Raw genomic sequence first — 20,882 nt, forward strand, 5'->3', positions numbered from 1 at the left:
GAGTAGTATACTGATAACCTGATCATTTGATATAAGAACTCTGTAAAGAAAGTCTTTCAGAACCATTTCATACTGTGTATATGGAGTCCATTGCATGTTTCTACTGCAGATGGCAGACGGTTGTTTTATGTTATTGACCTTCTAAGTGTCTGACTACAGAGTAGACTACATAGCCAAATGGGGATTCTGCTTACAACAAGGCAAAAAAAGAATGTACACCAAAATTGGATCATTTTTTTACTATTTATTACAAGTATTTTTAAATTTGCTTTAAGTCTTTGCCGATTTTTGTGAACCATATTATTCTTGAGGTATATCAATAATATTATAAATACATTTGTAGTTACAACATTTTTGGTTCATAAAAATATATTGTGTACAAATACTGTACCACAATTATCATCTCAATAATGCATTTAGAATGAAAAAAAATGCTGGTTTTGTCACCCTGAGAAAGATTTTACAACAGTTTTGCTTTCTCAAATGGGGGCCAGATGACTCACCGACAGTTGGGATTCTGACGGTCATTTCTCTGACATCGGAATCATGACTCTCAGGAGCCCAACAGTTGGTATCCTGACTTACGGGGCTATTTTTCCTCATGGGGTCCACAACCCCCATAGAAGGAGAACAGAATAGGTGGCGAGCGCAGTGCAGCTCACCACCAAGGGGCTTCAATGTGCTCGCCCCCCTGTCGGACTCCTGACAGTCGGGATTCTGATGTCGGAGAAAGGACCGTACCATACCCTCTCAAATAGACATGCCATTATGTAGGAAGTAAACCATCCGATCTTCTAAGTTCACACTTCTGAAGAGTCTTCTTTCACATCTGCTGCCAGCAATGCAAACCCCTATAATACATAGAATATAAACACATTAAAAGAAAATATAAATATCATTATATCTTATTATAGCTTTGCATACAAAGTTATTTCTCGTGTGAAGTATATTTTCATTTCGCCTATCTTAACCTATGGGCACTATCTTAATCTTTACCTATGGGCACTCTAAGGGGTAAATTTACTAAAGCTTCTAAAAATAAAAAGAGGTGATGTAGACCATAGCAACCAATCAGATGCGGTCTATAAATTTTTAGCATGCAATACAGAAATGATAGACAGATTCTGATTGGTTTCTCTGGGCAATATCTTTTCATATTTGGAAGCTTTAGTAAATTTACCCCTACGTGTGTGTGTGTGTGTGTGTGTGTGTGTGTGTGTAAAGAGCTGTGCTGAATTGCTCTCTCAGTATAGATTGTGAACACCCAGAAAATCAGCATTCATTAACCTCTTTGGTGAACACAAATGGACTCATGCAGGTTCTGATTAACCATTAGGCTGATTAGGTTTGCACTTAGGGAGGAAGTGACAGCACAATAATAGCGCTGGGATAAGAGCGCTTCCTGCTGCCGCTGGAGTTGGGGTCAAGCAAGTTCTTTTGACATCTCCCCTGGTAACAGTGGTGCCTGCTGGGATTGCCAGCATCATCTAGGCAGGGACGCCGGGAACAGGAGATCCCATGGGAGCTGCCACTGGCTCAACTGTCGAGGCTGTGATTGAAGCCACTGATGCTGTTACCAGCACTGTTAGGGCAGTAAGTGGCAATATGACTGGAGTTGAGGGGTAGATTTATTAAGCTCGGTGAAGTGATAAACTGTCTGTTTTTTATCACTGGCCAATCAGCTCCTACCTGTGAAGTTACAGGCTTGGTTTGAAACATGACAGGTAGGAGCTGATTGGCCGGTGATAAAAAACAGACACTTTATCACTTCACCAAGCTTAATAAATCTACCCCTGAGTCACCAAAGCAGGAACTCCAGGAAGAGGAGATCCTGTGTGAGCCACCTCTAGCACTGCCGCCAAGGCTGTGATTGATGCCACTGACACCGTTGCCAGCAATGCTAGGACAGTGAGTGGCAATATAAAGCTAAGGACCAGATTTTTAGCGGATGTAATTATGGACATGATATGCCCTGTAATCTATATGGAGAAAAATATTTTGAAGGAGAGAACTCCCCTATTAAAGTCCCTCCCCCCTATCTCTTGCAATATTTTAATGTTTTAAAAATACACTGAGTTGGTGCCAACATCACTATTCTGGGATCGGTCACAGTGATCCTGAATGTTCCCTACTTGCAATTACTCTACTTCACATTCCCCCACGGCGGTTTTAAGATACGTCCTTCGCAGCAAAGGGTAAAAGCCTCTACCAGTTTACCATTTACCTTTGTACTATATTAGATAATTCATTGGACTTGAATTGTTTAAATTTCAAAAAATCTGGTTCGAAAACTATTTCCTGGTAGTTTTATATGTGTTATTGTTGTAATAAATAATATTAAATGAAGCCATCTGAAATGATGCCATAAATTCCATCACATTCCATTCCATTATTTCAGCTAGTCTATACCAGCATGATGTGACAAAGAATAGATACAGTATGACTGAATTGTACTTTATGTAGGATGAATCACAATGTGTCTCACCTCTTCAATATTAATTGAGGAATTCACCAGGAAAGTGGCACGAAGATACATGCCCTCGGATATTTGTTCTGCCAAATAAAAAAAGAAGGTATGAGTTGTGTGAAAAGAGAGATTTGTGTGAAGATTCTCTGATTAAGGCAGTGATTACTTTCTTACCATTAACAGCCGGTAGTACCACCTCATTAATTAACTTCTGAACTCCTTTCTCTGTCACAATGACCTGGATATAATAAGAAAAAGCACACTATTGCAGATTACAGAGAACATTAAAGATACAGTACTTCATTCATTCTGCAATCAATATGGAATAAATGACCAATGCAGCAATATTAATGAAAAAATACTAATGACAAACCTCTGATTTCAAACAAACGGATGCCACAAAGAACAGAGGAGAACAGATATTAGTAGTTTCAATGCGGAATTTAAAAAAAGACATATCGGATGTATAACAGCCACACTCCTCATCATGGGTATAGCTTTAGCGGGTACACACATAGGCGATAGATCTGGAGTATCAAGGGTGCAGTTAGTCCCCCCAAAAAAATGTATTTGAGAGATACCAGTCTTGGTTGCAGGGTACAGTGCACCCACCATCTACAGTCAATATGGCAGGGTCAGAACAGAGATAATACCATTTTTGGCTGTTCCACCTCTTCCCATAGCCCTTCTCTGCCTGCCTCCAGGGCCCTATTTCCCCAGCACCCAGCTCCAACTGCTACACTGTGGGGCTAGTTACTGTGGGCTGGTTTCTTATCTGGGATCATCTCTGTGCCCTTCTCACTTCCCATTTCATATGTTCCTCTTAGCTCCCCTTTGTCCTCCCACTCCCTTCCTTTGCAGCACTCATTGACCTCCCCACCTGGTTCATCTGAAAATGTCCCAAGTAAAGTCTCTTTCAGACACGGCCTGATCCAGAATAATCGGAGCCCAGTGAGCAGGTAAACACTAGTCCGCTGCTCCTGTGCACGGCTGTGGATGCATTTGCAGACGTGCACACAGTGGAAAAATCACTCACCATTGAATGATTTCCCCCTACTTACCGCGTTGAGTAAGTCTAGTCGGTACTTGTTTCATTTCACAGCGGCAGCATGGCCGGCCGCTACTTCCGGGTTCGGCACTCGGCAAACTTTCTAAAATAAAGTCCATACCAATGTGAATAGTTCATACCCCCACTATCCAAGTTAGCATGGAGTTGATTCTAGATAGCGTGGCGAGCGTAGCGAGCCACCGAGCCCGTAGCGTGGGAGAGCAAAGCGAGCCCTGCAAGGGGACACAGACGCTGCTGCGACTGAGACGCTGCCACCGTGAAACTAAACAAGTACCGTCTAGTCTTGTGTGGCCGTGGGGAGAAGGAGGATGCTGCTGACATCAGCAGCCCTCCATTCCAAAAGCTGGGGAACGTCTGCATTGTCCAGGACATTCCTCAAAAATTCCTGTCAATCCCTTGCAAGTGGCCAGCGAAGGCTAGTCTTCACATGGTCTGTTCGCAAGGTGACACCGTGCATGCACACAGCGGGGTCTCTGATAAACATCAGGGCTGCAAGTTTGCAGCCCTGAGTACGGGCCCCATGTCTCTTCATCTTCTATATAAACATAATTCAGATGTTACAGCTATATTTTTAGAGCATATAATATACATAGTAAGTGTCCCCTGAGTATTAGTTCTCTGTACTAAAATAGCCAAGCCTTGACTGGATTATTGAAGGTTTCCTACCTTTTGCACTTTAGTGTCAGACTGACTCTCATCCATTTGTAATCTGTAAGGAGGAGACACATTGTCTATGAGTTTAGTGATCAATATCTTATATAGCAGGACACAAAATGTAATAGGACAGTGTCATCGCTATTGTGGGTGTCACAGTTTGCTGGGGGTGAGACCGAAATGTTCGCCCCTCTGCAGTGACAGGAGCCAAGAACAGCAGCACATTCTCTGGCAGCACATACTGTGTGGATCCTGCCACCAAGGAGAAGCTGCCCAGCATCCCTGGGAATTTTGGGCACACCTTGGATTGATGCAATTGGGGGTTTAATGAAGCCTCAACCCTTCTCAACAAGGCTACTTAATGATAGAATGCCCCCCTTTTCTGGCACACGTGTCTCCATGCTGGGAGATATGGGGTACGTACAGGATGTCACCAGTCACAGTGATGCCTCTGTAATGCTGTATGACATAACTGCCAAAACTGCCATTAATAATGTTAACCTTGGTACAAAGATGAGGCCCTGCCATGATGTGTGGGCATGGTCACATCACTTTGGAAATGTTATGTTTCTGAAGGCAGCATGGTCCCACTATGTTGGCAACCCACCTCCCTATTGAGGGGGGGGGGGTTGTGCGGGGGGGGGGGATTCAATTAGCTGTGTAATATTTACTGTAGGCCAATTGATCCTCTGGGACTTTTCAGTTAGCCCCCACCAAAAGCATTTGTCATGGATTTTTTTTTTATGCTTCTGAACAGAACTGAAAAAAATCATCTCCAAAACCCAGTGGGTAAATGGGTGCTGCCACCCTGTTAACATAAATCCAAGAACTATTCACGGCTTCTGTGTGTTACTGCTTGCTAACACGTGTCAATGTCCATTAACACAGTCATTTAAAGTAAATTAAAAAAGGGTCTTGGGTGAAAAAGGTGCATGCAATTGAATAACCAAGGCCATTAAATTCCAAGGCTTCCCCTATTCCCCCTTAAGCTTCAGTGGATAAGTACCTAATGTAAACATGATGCACATAATATTAATGACAACAATAGGATTACTATCACCTGCTCAAACTGATGGAAGCCGTGAGGTTCAAACCTGGAGCACCGTTGGAATCTGACATGGAAAAATTGGCTTTCAAGCTTGCCACCTGTATACGGAACGAAGATATAAATCAGCTATATTTGCAGTTGTCATCAATAAATGAATAACATCATTTTTACTGTATTTCCCTCAGACTGTCCCATGTACAGTGACACTTACTATTTTAGCACTGAACAGATACTGAGGGGTAGAATTCAGAGGATAAGCAAATGTTTCTATGAACCCATAAAAGTCAGCTGTCATATTGTTGGAATGAAGACGCATATTTGGGGAACGAGTAGCAGATAGTTTAATTTTCACAGGTGCTGTTGTTGGAAAGTGTTGAGAAATCTAAAAGAAAAATGTATATTCATATAGCATGTGTCCATATTTTATATGGGAATTAATAAAAGTGATTCCTTGAGTGTTTAACAAGGGCATGTTGAATGTTTGCGCTCACCTCTGGTATGCAGGCAGCCAGTTCTGAGGTTGTTATAATTTGGGAACCCTAAATAAGGTATTAATTGTGTAAATAAGACATAAGTAATGTACAGTAGCAATGCAGTTGGTTCATCGTGTATTTTTCTTCCTTTCATACTTACTGCCATATGGGAGACCTCATAGTTGAAAGCCCCAGTAGAGTAATAGGCACCAAAGAAAGAGTTTACTGAAGCCTCCGATATTCCAGCATACAGCATGGACTTGCTTTGGACAGAAAGCAACATGGGTGTGGGGGAAAAATCAGGTGTGGTCATATTACGTGAGTAGAAAAGACCCTGCATGGAAGAGATCATTTCAGTATTATTTCTTTTTCTGCCCTGAGCATGTGCAAACATGTTGGAACATATAAACCACAAGACAATATAGAACATATTGCACTTGATGAGATCATACTGATAACAACATTCAGTACACCGGGAGGTGAAGAGAAACAGGGGAAGTTAGGGTTAGGTACTGAGGGAAGGGCATGCCAAGTGTTGCTACTATAGTGGGATTTGGCATATTGGGAGAGGTTAGGATTAGGTACTAGGCGGAAGCTAGGGATAGGCTGTGGGAGTGGGATCCGATGCATCAGGGGAGATTAGAATGAAGCACTGGGGGAGGATAGTGTTAGGCTGAAAGAGGGAAGGTTATGGTTAGGCTGCTAGAGGGAAGGTTATTGTTAGGCTGCCGAATGGGAGTTAAGGGGTTAGGCATGGGGTGAGGCTATGGATTAGGCTGTGTGAATGGAGGTTAGGGTTAGGCACTGGGGTGGTTAGGGTTAGATTTGGGAAAGATTGTTTAGTCCACTTGTATTTATATTCAACCCTGACTCCTGCATGTAGCAGCCATGGGAGATACAAACATGGTAGAGACAGATGAAGTACCAGCCACTTTTACTGTCTTGGACTGAAAGTCAAAACTCTTACCTTTAAACCTATGTCTGCATACTGTTCTGTAATATCAGGTTTGCCCACAAGAGATAGGTCCATGTTGATGAGATTATTAATTGACAAATTCACTGCAAAATAAATAAATAAATGGAATTACTGTAAATAACACTAGCCAACAGTAAAAATGCTTCCGAAACAAAAATAGTAATTTCTAGTTTATTTGAGCATGGGAAATACGAATATGGCATTTAAAATGCTTAGTTAGCTCTATGTTCTGAGGGGATGCAGTTTAAATCCCGGCGTTCAGAATCCCGACGCTGGAATCCCGACCGCCGAAATCCCGACACTTTCTCCCTCCGTGGGTGTCCATGACACCCCTGGAGGGAGAATAAATTAGCGTGCCGAGCGCAGCGAGGCACCAGGCCTGCCGCGTGGCGAGCGCAGCGAGCCCGCAGGGGGGGGGGGGGCGATCCACGTCCCCCCCTTGTCGAGATTTCGGCGGTCGGAATTTTGAACGCCGGGATCCCGGCCGCCGGGATTTCATACTGAATCCGTTCTGAGATATATAACCATATTTCATTAAATGCTAGAGCATTTGAGGGATTTTTCGAAAAATGCTAGGGATTTTTTTTATTTAAATAAATTGTAGGTGGGCAATCCTTAGTACAAGTATCCTGAGTTATTATCAGACATATTTTGTTACTCAATATATATGTTAGTCATATATGTCACTCAAAATTCATTTTCTCGATTCTCATCTGGACTTCTTTCCTCTGAATTGTGGTGCAGTAAGTGATGAGCATGGTGAGAGATTCCACCAAGATATTTCAACCATGGAACGAAGATATCTGGGTAAATGGGATGTTTCCATGCTTGCAGACTACTGTTGGACGGTGACAAGAGATGCTCCAGGACAAGAGTACAAACGACAAGCAAAACGAAGGCGCACTCATAAATAGGTCGTCATATGAAATAGTAAGGCTTGTTATCTTATTTTCTGCTAATTTACCTGTACATAGATTGAATTAAAACAATTGCTACTTCTGTTGTGTACAGATATCATATTAATATAATATTGGTTTTTACTACATAAGTACATGTATCACAAGTAGTGTATTTAAAAAACTAGAGCTAATAAACAAATTCTAAGGTGATATTCGGTTTTCCTGACCCAGATTTAGTAAGAAAAAAGACTATTTTTGTAAAAGAAGCAAATAAAAAGTTGTTTTTTGTTGGCTAGTGTAATTTAGCTAATATTTTCTTTGAGTATTATTTTTATCTTCGTATTCTTATTATTATCTATATAAGAAAGGCCATGCTACTGTGATCGCCTCTCTCTCTCTCCTCTGCAGCAGGGGAGGGGATGCAGGACCCGGTCCTGGGTAAAAAGTATCCCCCCCTCAATGGCACTTAATACAACACAATAAACAGACACCCTTAAGTGAACCCTTAAACCCTTGAGTGGTGGGTTTTCCTGGGGCAGGATAAACCTACCAGGGCAGGTTTGTCCTGCCCCAGAAATACTCACCACAGTAGGGGTAGCCGCTACCTTCTGCAGCAGCCCCTGCTCCCCTGGGGAGCAGGGGCTGCTGCTGCCAGCTTCCGCTGTTTGCGGCCGCTTAGAGAAGTTTGGGGCTGCTTGGGGGGCTTGGGAACAGTCAGTTATATGGGCATTTCTGTATAACCTTTCCTGAGCAACCCTGATCCTCCCCGAGTAGCCCTGATCCTCCCTGAGCGGCAACAGAGAGGATCAGCAATGGGGGTGGTGAAAGAGTGGCTCGGCAACGGGGGGGCAGGATCAGTAATGGGGGATGGTGGTGCACCAGCGGGTCACCACTGGAGGCACCACTAGCGCACCCTTTCTTTACAGTGGCATGCACGGAAATTTCTCGGGAGAGCCCGCTACTGCAGCACAGCTCAGCCTGAGATATTTCTGGGCATATCACTGACGGGCCTTAAGACTAGTAATGCTTATGAATACATAACAGCATGAAACATTAATTCAATAAGAATGTCTATATTGTGTGGGATTCAAAAGAATTAGGGTCTGATTCCAAGGTATACAGACTGCCTATGTCAGTCAAAGGGTGGCAAGTTTTCTACTACTCAGTGGACTGTCTCCATGTAGTCATGGTTTTTGTTTCAGACAAACAAAAGGAAAAGTTTTTTAAAAAGGTAGTGGGTGTTCTTTGGTTGTGAAAGGTGTGGCACCTACAGATGCAAAAATTCTTTCGCCGCCCGACCCCCCGCGCGCCCCCCCCCACCCTCCCATCCTCCTTTGATCTCCTCCTCCCCCTGGTGTCACAGCCGGCTGGACATCCGGCTTCAGGGGGGAGGAGGAGATGCAGGGGGACGCTGGCAGCCGCCGGGAGGTGACGGAGACCCCCCAGCGAGCCCCCGCGAGGGGATGCGCATTACTTCACAAGTATTACGCGTACGCTCGCCACACTTTGGGCTCGGTGGCTCGCTGCGTTCGCCACACTATATAAAATCAACTCCACACCGACGTGGATAGTGGGGATATGAAAAGGTCGGAGGACGCGTACTGCAGCCGCTTGCCATGCTTCGGGTTGGCGTTGATAGTGGGGTGGCGTTAACAATGGGGGGGGGGCATTTAACATAGTCATTACCCATCAGGGTGGGTGTACAATCTAAAATTGGGTCTGGGGGGGCATTTAACATAGGAATCAGGCATCTGGGTGCCTGTACAATTAAAAATCGGGTACAATCGCATCGCATCAGTTCGCATGCGATCATATCGCATGCGATGCAATGCAATTTTTGGTCCTACAATGCCCTGCGATGGAATTCGGGGGCGCCGTGATAATACACAAGTACCGCCCCCACAGTACCAGATATGCCCCCAGTGCCAGATATACCCCCAGTGCCAGATATGCCCCCACAGTGCTAGGTATGCCCCCCACAGTGACAGATATGCCCCCCACAGTGCCAGCCATATGCCCTCCACAGTGCCAGACAGTACCAGATATGCCCCCACAGTGCCAGACATGCCCCCAGTGCCAGCCATATGCCCTCACAGTCCCAGACAATACCAGATTTGCCACCACAGTGCCAGATATGCCCCCAGTGCCAGATATGCCCCCACAGTGCCAGGTATGTCCCCCACAGTGCCAGGTATGCCCCCCCCCCACAGTGCCACACATATGCCCACACAGTGCCAGATATACCCCAGGTGCCAGATATGCCCCCAGTGCCAGATATGCCCACACAGTGCCACACATAAGCCCCCAGTGCCAGCCATATGCCCCCCACAGCACCAGATATGCCCCCAGTGCCAGATATACCCCCAGTGCCAGATATGCCCCCACAGTGCTAGGTATGCCCCCCCACAGTGACAGATATGCCCCCCACAGTGCCAGCCATATGCCCTCCACAGTGCCAGACAGTATCAGATATGCCCCCACAGTGCCAGATATGCCCTCACAGTGCCAGATATGCCCCCCACAGTGCCAGCCATATGCCCCCCCACAGTGCCAGACAGTACCAGATATGCCCCCACAGTGCCAGATATGCCCCCAGTGCCAGATATGCCCCCACAGTGCCAGATATGCCCCACAGTGCTAGGTATGCCCCCACAGTGCCAGATATGCCCCCACAGTGCCAGCCATATGCCCCCACAGTGCCAGATATGCCCCCAGTGCCAAATATGCCCCCACAGTGCCAGATATGCCCCCCCCCAGTGCCAGATATGCCCCCACAGGGCCAGATATGCCCCCAGTGCCAGCCATATGCCCCCACAGTGCCAGGCAGTACCAGATATGCCCCCACAGTGCCAGACATGCCCCCAGTGCCAGTTATGCCCCCAGTGCCAGCCATATGCCCTCACAGTCCCAGACAGTACCAGATTTGCCACCACAGTGCCAGATATGCCCCCAGTGCCAGATATGCCCCCAGAGTGCCAGGTATGTCCCCCACAGTGCCAGGTATGCCCCCCACAGTGCCACACATATGCCCACACAGTGCCAGATATACCCCTGGTGCCAGACATGCCCCCAGTGCCAGATATGCCCACACAGTGCCACGCATATGCCCCCAGTGCCAGACAGTACCAGCTATGCCCCCACAGTGAAATATATGCCCCCAGTGCCAGGTATGCCCCCCACAGTGCTAGGTATGCCCCCCACAGTGCCACACATATGCCTCCACAGTGCCAGACGGTACCAGATATGCCCCCAGTGCCAGATATGCCCGCACAGTGCTAGGTATGCCCCCACAGTGCCAGATATGCCTCCCACAGTGCCAGATATGCCCCCGCAGTGCCAGATATGCCCCCACAGTGCCAGCCATATGCCCCCACAGTGCCAGACAGTACCAGATATTCCCCCGCAGTTCCAGATATGCCCTCAGTGCCAGCCATATGCACCCACAGTGCCAGACAGTACCAGATATGCCACACAGTGCCAGATATGCCCCCACAGGGCCAGGTATGCCCCCAGTGCCAGATATGCCCCCAGTGCCAGATATGCCCATACAGTGCCACACATATGCCCCCACAGTGCCAGACAGTACCAGATATGCCCCCACAGTGCCAGATATGGCCCCAGTGCCAGATATGCCCCCAGTGCCAGGTATGCCCTCCACAGTGCTAGGTATGCCCCCACAGTGCTAGGTATGCCCCGCACAGTACCAGGTACAGTATGCCCCCCACAGTGCCAGATATGCTCCCCACAGTACCAGATATGCCCCCACAGTGCCAGCGGCAGCACAGCACAACTCACCGTGCAGTGCTGGCTGGCCTGGGCGGCTCAAGTTGTCTCCTGCTGCTCTGCAGCCTAGTCTCTCCCGAGTCCAGCTCCAGCCGCTGCCTCCCGCCACTGCCTCCCGAGTCCCACCGCCACCACCGCTGCTGCTGCTGAGGGAGGGGAGGGAGAAGAAGGAGAGACGTGCGATGCGCTCCCTGCCCCTCCCCTCCACAGGGAATCTGCTGTGGAGAGGGGCGGCGGACCTGTACAGGCCACGCCCCCCCCCCACCACTTACATATGCGCACATACAGAATGTTCTGGGGGGGGGGTAATTCGGTATGGCGGTACGGGGTACCGGCACACTATGTTTTAGTGGTACGCCGTACCACCCCGTACCCCCTCACTTGCAGCAATGCGCCCACACTGCTCCCTGCACAGTGCCATTCATTAAACATTGCTCAAAATGGTCTGTGGGAGAGCCATGGAAATACTCATTGCAGGTTTAAGCAGCATTAGCCCATGTTAGTCCTCAGGGGGCCCTATGCTATTCACCTGCTGCACCAATGTTAGTTCTGTTATATGTTGAATTACTCACAATCTAAATGACTCAAGGACTCATCCCATTGTTTCACATTATCTCTCAGTGCTGCACATATCTGTAACAAAGACAAGATTTCTTCTTATAGCAAATTACCTTAGGCCATACACGTTTACTATATATCCCATACTGCTATATACATAAAAATGTTTACCACACACTCCCATTTTTAAATGTTAGTAGTATACATTTTATTCGATGAGCTGAATTATTAATAAAATAACACAACCATTAGGGCTGCCTGAGATAATACTGGGGTACATATACAATATACGTATCAAAAACATTGGTACATAATAAGCAACCAGTAACTCTATAGTTATTGTTGGATATTGGCCAGAATTAGTGAATACATACTAATACCTGCAGTAGCCATCTGAAGGGAAAATATTGCTAGCTTCTCAGATCCGAAATCTAAACTACATTATGGGAAGATCCAAACTGGCACTCATTTCAGATCAGATCTCTCTCAGAGGGGCAGATGTATTATCTGTCGTTATGGGGGAGAAGGGTATCAGCGCACGTTATGTGCACTGATACTGCTTCTCCCCCATGTATGATAGAGCCGGGATGCGGTAATGGACAGGAGCGCTATGCTCCCTTGTCCATATCGGCGCTGCTATTAAAATGATAGCAGGCCGAATGTATGAACGGTCAGCATCGCTGACCGTTCCGCACGAAGCCTGCTTTGGCTTCGCCAGCATCAGGCTGGCGAACCCTATCTAAACAGCAGGGACAGCGCTGTCCCTGCTGTTAGGTCTGGGCTGCGCTGGGGATCTCGCGTGAACAGCGAGATCCCGTGCATGCCCAGTGCGGCCGGCCGGGGGACAGGAGATAGCACATCAGTATTAACTGATGCGCTATCTCCAGAAAGGGACATCGCCGGAGGGGGGAGTTAACGCTCCCCCGCTTCGGCAGACAAGATGTTAATACATCTTGTTGATGTCCCTTCCTGCTTCGCCTTGCTATTGAGGCGAAGCAGGAAGTATCATAGCGGCGCTTATCGCGCCGCTATGATACATCTGCCCCAGAGATCCTTACCAGGTTTTGGTTCAGTATAGATCAGTGGTCAGGGAACTCGTTCCTCATTAACCCACACAGTGCATGTTTTGCTGGTAACCCAGCAGGTGCACAGGTGTACTAATTACTCACAGACACATTTCATAAGGTCCACAGGTGAAGTTAATTATTTCACTTGTGATTCTGTGTGGTATTTGGTCCCGACAGTCGGGATCCCGACAGTCATTATCCCGACTGGCCGGACTCGGGGTGAGCGCAACGCTGCGCTCGCCACGCTGCGGGGACAGTGGCTTGCTACGCTCGCCACCTATTCTATTCTCCCTCTTTGGGGGTCGTGGACCCCCACAAGGGAGAAAACCGGTGGTCGCCAGGACCCAGAGTGTCTGGGTTTTGACTGTCGGGATCCCAACATCGGGGTAATGACGGGATCCCGACAACTGTCCGGCACCCGCTAGAACTGTTAGTACATTGTGCTACAGCGCCATCTAGGTAGCCTGAAGAATTGCATGTGATTACATTTAGCCTTGCTCGCATTCCACAGAAGCAAAGCCTGTTACATACAACTACGTTACATATGCCTTCATGCGCTGTATGCCACCCTCAATCTCATACTCCCCAACATAAATTTCACCACTAGGCAAACCACTTTTCTTTAAAAGGCTGTTGGAATGTATGATATGCACTCACAGTACTGCACTTAAGAAATCGCTAGATCACTGTCTAGCTTAACCCTTTGAGTGCCAAGATCTGTGAGAGATGTGCAAAATATCAGCTAAAAATGCTAGCATCACCCACATTATTATATAAATTCAAATAATTGTTAGTGTAAAAAAAGGAATATATTTCCTATATAAGGTAAACTTTACAGGTCATTATGATGAATAAAAATGTTTGCTTGGCAATTTTCAGATCTAGTTTGACAAATTAACTTGGCACTCAAAGGGTTAAATATGCTCCATCTCTCCATAGATAGACATACACAAATACCTGTAGACCGAGAGATAGACAGGCAGATCTAACTAAAACAAGTAAACATTGGTTTACCTTATACGCAGAGATACATACAGTATTATCCACTTACTACAATAATTCCTTCTATAATAAAAATTGCAATGCTCAGTATTGTATAGAAATTTGAAGGATTATAAATATTGAATGAAAACATTTTATTAAAATCCCAAACCCCTAAATTCTCATTAATTCTAGAGCCTTGATGGCTAACCTTGGCACTCCAGCTGTTTTTGAACTACACATCCCAGCAGGGCCGCCAAGAGAAATCCTGGGCCCTGGTACAACAACTTCCTGGGGCCCCCACGGACGGAGATCCCCGCACACTCTGCGGACCCGGTGTTACGCCACTGCTTCCACGGTGGATACACGTACAAAAATTTACACTGTAATGTCTATTACACATGTCACACACCCATTACATATTATACCACATGCCATAATTCTCATTACACGTTATGCCACACACCGTAATGCTCATTGCATATTAAGAAGTTAACATGCTCTACCAGGGGTTAACATGCTCTGCCAGGGGTTAATATTCTGTGCAGGGATTAACCTGTCTGTCCTGATTTACATGCTCTGCCAGGGGTTAACATGCTCTGCCAGGGGTTACATGCTCTTTGCAAAGGATTTACACATACCCTCCAACATGGCCCATTTCATTAGGTACAAAATGCTCTGTTCCTGGACTTCCCTTACAGATGTGAGCCTGCAGCACAGTCTAATATTAAAAAGGGGGGGTCACATATACTACCACCCCAAGCATCACTGTCCTGGACTCACTGGCAGTTGATGTGACTGCCCCTCTTTGAATTTTGGACTGTGCTGGAGTCCAACCTCTGTAACTACCACTGTCAGGGAAGTCCAGGAAGAGAGCATTTTGTACCTAATGGAATGGGTCATGTTGGGGGTACTTGCCACCAAATAAAAAAAACCTGTGTGTCCAGACCAGGGCCCCCCTGACAGGCCCGGGCCCAGGTAAATTGTACCTGCTCCCCCCCTCTCTCGGCACCCCTGCATCCCAGCATGCTCTGCATCAGATTTAGCATGGCCAAATGTCAAGGTTAGCCATCAAGGTTCTAGAGGGTATGGGTCATAGGGTCTACAGTAATAATCTCAACAGTTAATAGGTCAACCACTATTGGTCGACAGGCCATATATCGACACATGAAAAAGATTGACATGGCCCAAAGGCTGACACAAACAATGGGTCGACATTGAAAAGGTCAACATGAGTTTTTAACGGTTTTAGGGGCAGATTTATTAAGCTTGGAGAAGAGAGAAACTGGAGATAAAGCGGAGAAAAGGTAAAAGGAGATAAAGCACCAGCCAATCAACTCCCAACTGTCTTTTTCAAACACAGCTGATTGGCTGGTGCTTTATCTCCTTTTACCTTTTCTCCGCTTTATCTCCAGTTTATCTCTTCTCCAAGCTTAATAAATCTGCCCCTTAGTATCTCAGCCAGAAATGGTGTACCGCGTCCCCTCGCGGCTTCGGAAACGGTAACTCGCCATGCTGCGCGCACTATTATAAACTAACTCCACGTCCACTTGGATAGTAAAGTATGAAAAAACACCAATTTTTTTTTTTTTTTTTTTTTTAAAAACTCATGTCGACCCTTTTCATGTTGATTTTTTTTCCACGTCTACCTATTGCTTATGTACACCTTTTGACTATGTCGACCTAAGGTAGGTTCATATTCTTCATGTGTTGACCTATGGTCTGTCCATATTGACTGTCGACCACATCCCATAATAGATTCCAGTTTTAGAGAAAATCCTACGTTTTCATACAATAAGTACTTTTTATAATTTTTCTACATTTCTGTTGGAACCCAAGTCAGACTACATATACTGTAATTAGGACATCAATACTTCTGCACTCCTGTTCATGAGTACTACATTTTTCTTTCAGGTCTTACCTGTTGATTAATATTTGTTTGAACCAATTTCCTGATATCATCGTAGATATAACTTAAGATATAACTTAAGAAAAGAGAAAGTAAGTATTAGCTCCTGAGAAAATATGTTTGTTACTTGACATTATTTATATTGGTTGTTTATAGTGTACTACTACTATTAGGTTGTATTTTGTTTTCAATAAAGTTATGTTTTCCAATAAAACACTTTTGTTACTAAAGGTAACATTTCCTCCCTGCTCCTCTTTATCTATTTAGAGCTAAGTTATCAGTGAAAGATATGGGGTGACATTTTATAGGGTAAGAGATTCAGAAAGTGAGAGATTTGGGGGGAGATTCTCTAAACAAGAAATGCGGTAAAAACCCGGTTATCTGGGTTTTTACCGCATTTTGGGATGCTGTAAGCATCCCCCGCCGGGTTAAAGCGGCGGGGGGCATCGCCAGAAAAATCTGGCGATGCCCCATAGAAGCCAATGGGCTTCTACCGCATCCCTCCGCCGGTGAGATATCTCCAGGTTCTTTTAAAGCGGCAATCACTTACACTGCAAAATCAAACTGGTTTTGCAGTGTAAATGATTGCCGCTTTAAGAAAACTGGAGAGTGCAAAGTGTTTCAGTGAGGCAATTCCATGCTGGAAATACTGTGGTTCTCTTTACATTGTGCTCCACCTTCTAAAGGGGAGTTGGCCTATGTACCTTACTCAGGTTGATTCGCAAGGCTGTGCATTCGCAGCCTTGCAAGTTCACCAAACCCCACCTTGGGAATGGCAGCTGGCCGCCACCCATTCGCAAGGCAAATTCTCATGCAGAGCATGCGAATGGTGGTTACCAGTTACATCCAGTCACAGGTCGCCGACCATCAAATGATGGCGAAGGTTCACGCATATGTAAGGTTGCCTCAGAGCAACCTTACAGGGGTATCCGGACTATTGAGTCATTGAGGCCATCCAGGGGGGTTCCCAGCTCCGGACTACCACCCTCCAGTGGCAGGTGCCCTAGGCAAATGTCTAGAGCTGCCTAGTGGTGGCGCCGGGCCTGATTGTCGCTTTAAAAAAAATTGGAGATTTCTTACCAAATCTCTCACTTTCTGAATCTCTCATCCTATTAAATCTCACCCATGATTCCTTAATCTAAAGTTCTCATTGCAGCATGGGTTTGACCAAATGCACTTGCTCTTTCTTACTTTATTCCCATCCTTGACCTGAGACACTAATAGGGTTATGTTAGAACACAGAATTTCTCTACTTTAATTTACCCCAGAAGCTTGGAGTAGCAGCTTGATACGTATATTTTCCATGCTGGCCAGATAAACTATTCTAAATGATCCACTAATGATTATCTATATATGTCTAGTGTCTCATTGTGTGTCTCCAAAACACTGCCATCTGTTGGCAGCGAGTGAAACTTCGGGTGACATTTAATAGAATGAGAGTTTTTCGCAATTTTTTAAATCGCCGCACATCACACTTTTTTTCGCATTTTTCCCTTGTAATCCGCATATTTAATGAAATGTGAATTAGCTGGGAAAAATTGCGATATGTTGTGATTTGTGGCGATTTTAAGTAATGGAAATGTGCGCATCTTCAGTCATGAAAATGTGCACATTTCAAAACTTGTGATTTTTCGTTAAAAAAAAACCAGCGTGAGGTCCCCCGTCCTGAGCATAACCAGCCCCAGGCTCAAAGAGCCGGTCCTGGTTTTATAAAATCACGGGGCAAAACAAATAGGGTTCCCCTGGATTTTATAAAACCAGCACCAGGCTCAAGGGCCAGTCCTGGTTCCCAAAATACGGGGGACAAATTGACTAGGGGTCCCCCGTATTTCAAGAACCAGCACCGGGCACAACCAGCCAGCAGGGTAATGCCACAGCCGGGGGAAGACTTTTTATACAAGTCCCCCCGGCCAAAGCATTCATCCCCCTGACTGGTCAGCATGGGCAGGGGTCCTGGGGGAGTGGGACCCCCCCCCCCCAAAGAAGGGGTCCCCCCCTCCAGAACTTACCTGCCCATGCTGAAGCCCGGGGCTGTCCTCCATGCCCCTGGGCGGTGGGCATCGAGCTGATTTTGTGTAAAAAAATAGATGATAAACTATTATCTTATACCGTGAGTCCCAGCAAGAACCACAAGTCCCAGCATGCGGGGCATTAAAGGGCCCGCTAGCACTTGTAGTTCCACAGTAAAATAAATAGTTAAATAAACACACTGACACCCATTAAAAATAAAACTTTAATACATACAAAGCCCACACATACTGATACTTACCTATCTTGAGCCCGTAGGTTGGTCCCTTGGTCCGGGGTCCGTTGCTGAAGAGTCCGGGGTCCAGGATCCGAAGAAATCCATAGGGGGACCTATGGAAGAAAATCCTACTCACCAAGTTCCTCTGGAGCAGATCTGTCATCTTGATCCGATATTGGCCGCCTAAAATCATTCAGAGGAGAGACGCTGAAGATGGAACATCAGTCTCTCTCCGTATAGTTCGTCACACGGATACAAGCGGGAGTAGATGCAGAAGACCTGACGCGGGACAGAAGACCTGGACTATGTCGGATCAAGATGACAGATCTTCTCCAGAGGAACTTGGTGAGGAGGATTTTCTTCCACAGGTCCCCCTATGGATTTCTTCGGATCCTGGACCCCGGACTCTTCAGCCCTGGTGCCCCAGACCTCGGAGCAACAGACCCCGGACCAAGGGACCAACCTACCGGCTCAAGATAGGTAAGTATTAGTATGTGTGGGCTTTGTATGTATTAAAGTTTTATTTTTAATGGGTGTCAGTGTGTTTATTTAACTATTTATTTTACTGAGGAACTACAAGTGCCAGCGGGCCCTTTAATGCCCCGCATGCTGGGACTTGTGGTTCTCCAAGTCCCAGCATGCGGGGGAGGCTTGCTGGGACTCATTGTTCCACGGTATAAGATAATAGTTTATCATCTATTTTTTTACACAAAATCTGCTCAATGCCCACCGCCCAGGGGCATCGAGGACAGCCCCGGGCTTCAGCATGGGCGGGTAAGTTCTGGAGGGGGGGACCCCTTCTTTGGGGAGGTCCCCACTCCCCCAGGACCCCTGCCCATGCTGACCGTTCAGGGGGATGAATGCTTTGCCCGGGGAAAACTTGCATAAAAAGTCTCCCCCCGGCTGTGGCATTACCCTGCTGGCTGGTTGGGCCCGGTGCTGGTTCTAGAAATACGGGGGACTCCTAGTCATTTTGTCCCCCGTATTTTGGGAACCAGGACCGGCCCTTGAGCCTGGTGCTGGTTTTATAAAATCCAGGGGAACCCTATTTGTTTTGCCCCATTATTTTATGAAACCAGGACCGGCTCTTTGAGCCCGGGGATGGTTATGCTCAGGAGGGGGGACTCTACGCCGTTTTTTTTCAACTCTATTTTAACACCAGAAACATGCACAGATCACAATGATCTGTGCATGTTACTGACCAATTCGCACATCAGACCCTGGTCTAAAAAAAGTGCGATTTATAGACACCTCAAAAGTGCTATTTCAGTTTGCGCATTCCATTAAATATGCGTTTTGTATACTTTTCTGTGCGAAAACATCTGGATGCGATACAAATGCTATTTTTTGCGCACTTTTAGAAAGTGCGATTTATCACCAGAAAAATGCGAAAAACGGGCCGTTTCGCACCCTATTAAATGGACGATGTGGGAAAAAATGCGATAACGCCATTTTGTGGCGAAAATATCGCAAAAAAACCACAAATCGCATTCTATTAAATGTCACCCTACATTTCTTTCTCTCTCACACACGCACAAACACAGAGGCAATCACAAGGTAGCAGACTAGTTTATGAAGCATTTGCTTTGAGTGGGCTTACTAGCAAACTGATATAGCCATATTACATGACAGTTACCTTAGGTCGCTTAAAAGCTTGACATCAATTCCTTGAACACTAGATCGGCAGTCTAGCAGAGAAATAGATGGAATGCCTGGATCACCTTGATTAAATCCCAGGACCATGGAGACAGATATATCACTTAAAGTCAACACACTTGCTCCAGTGTCCTTTCTGAAATTAAAATATAAATATCTCAGTTTTCATTTTGTCTTCAGTCAATAAATAATATTAATGCAATCATCAGAAATTCCTACTTACAACAGCCAGCTGTCTATGTTCCAGGTACTATTGACTGTAGCTCTACCATCCTTCATTGATATGTGCAGTCCCGTTCCAGACTCCCATTTTGTAGTGATAGTTGGACAATATAAACTTACGATCCGTATGCTGAAAAATTAAACACACCGATAAAGAGCTCAAGTAAATATGATGTTCCGTATTCGCTTGACTTTCTACTGATGTTTTATTACAAAGGTTTTAATAGATATTTGTTCAGGATATGGTCACGAGGTCGAATGTATCTAATGGTCTGTATGTATCTAATGCCCCTTTCCCACTGCAGCCTAAAACGGTATATTGCCGATTTTTGAGGGCAAAATACCGTTTAAGGCTGCAGTGGGAAAGCGCCAGAGTTGAAATACCATTTAAAGTTAAACGGTATTTCAACCCGTTTCCAAAGCAGAGTTTTACACGGTAATCTACCGTTTAAGAGGCAATGGGAATGCATCTTAAACGGTAGAGATGATGGCTGATTTTTTCAGCCATCATCTCCGTGTGTGTACGCTGCCGGGCTGAAAGATTAACCACTTTCAGCCCGGCGGTACGCCCCGCTGCCACCCCCCCCCCTCCTGTTATACTCACTTGTCCACGCTGCCCCGCTGTGTCCGGCTGGCTGCTGCTGCGGCTGGATGCCGTTAGCGACGCTGGTCCGGTCCTCTTTTTCTTGTCCTCCCGGGTCCGGCCACATGCCCCGCCTCCCTCCGTCCTGCTCCACACGGAGCAGCACTGGCCACCAATGTTTTATTTTGTAAGCCAGTAATATATAGATTGCTGGCACATGCCAGCAATCTATATATTTCTGGAACCACTGGGCACCAATGACAATCCTAAGCCAGTAATATATTAGATTGCT

The 20,882-nt window shown here is 46.1% G+C and overlaps 1 protein-coding gene across 1 annotated transcript in view; it reads right to left on the bottom strand.

The window, feature by feature from the left end:
• Nucleotides 1-305: 305 nt before the first annotated feature.
• LOC146007123 (BPI fold-containing family C protein-like) overlaps nt 306-20,882 on the bottom strand; it is a 28,237-nt gene continuing 7,660 nt past the window's right edge. Inside the window, exons 3-15 of the mRNA XM_083145498.1 lie at nt 20,009-20,137; nt 19,766-19,921; nt 15,897-15,960; nt 11,942-12,002; nt 6,679-6,770; nt 5,872-6,045; nt 5,730-5,777; nt 5,450-5,620; nt 5,251-5,336; nt 4,203-4,245; nt 2,642-2,705; nt 2,486-2,553; nt 306-851 (exon numbers count right to left, since the gene is read on the bottom strand). Of these exons, the coding sequence (XP_083001624.1) occupies nt 801-851; nt 2,486-2,553; nt 2,642-2,705; nt 4,203-4,245; nt 5,251-5,336; nt 5,450-5,620; nt 5,730-5,777; nt 5,872-6,045; nt 6,679-6,770; nt 11,942-12,002; nt 15,897-15,960; nt 19,766-19,921; nt 20,009-20,137 (1,207 nt within the window). The 3' untranslated portion in view covers nt 306-800. The remainder of the gene's footprint in view (nt 852-2,485; nt 2,554-2,641; nt 2,706-4,202; nt 4,246-5,250; nt 5,337-5,449; nt 5,621-5,729; nt 5,778-5,871; nt 6,046-6,678; nt 6,771-11,941; nt 12,003-15,896; nt 15,961-19,765; nt 19,922-20,008; nt 20,138-20,882) is intronic.

The sequence above is a fragment of the Crinia signifera genome, chromosome 6 (assembly GCF_055691185.1).
Source record: "Crinia signifera chromosome 6, ASM5569118v1, whole genome shotgun sequence".
NCBI lineage: Eukaryota > Metazoa > Chordata > Amphibia > Anura > Myobatrachidae > Crinia > Crinia signifera.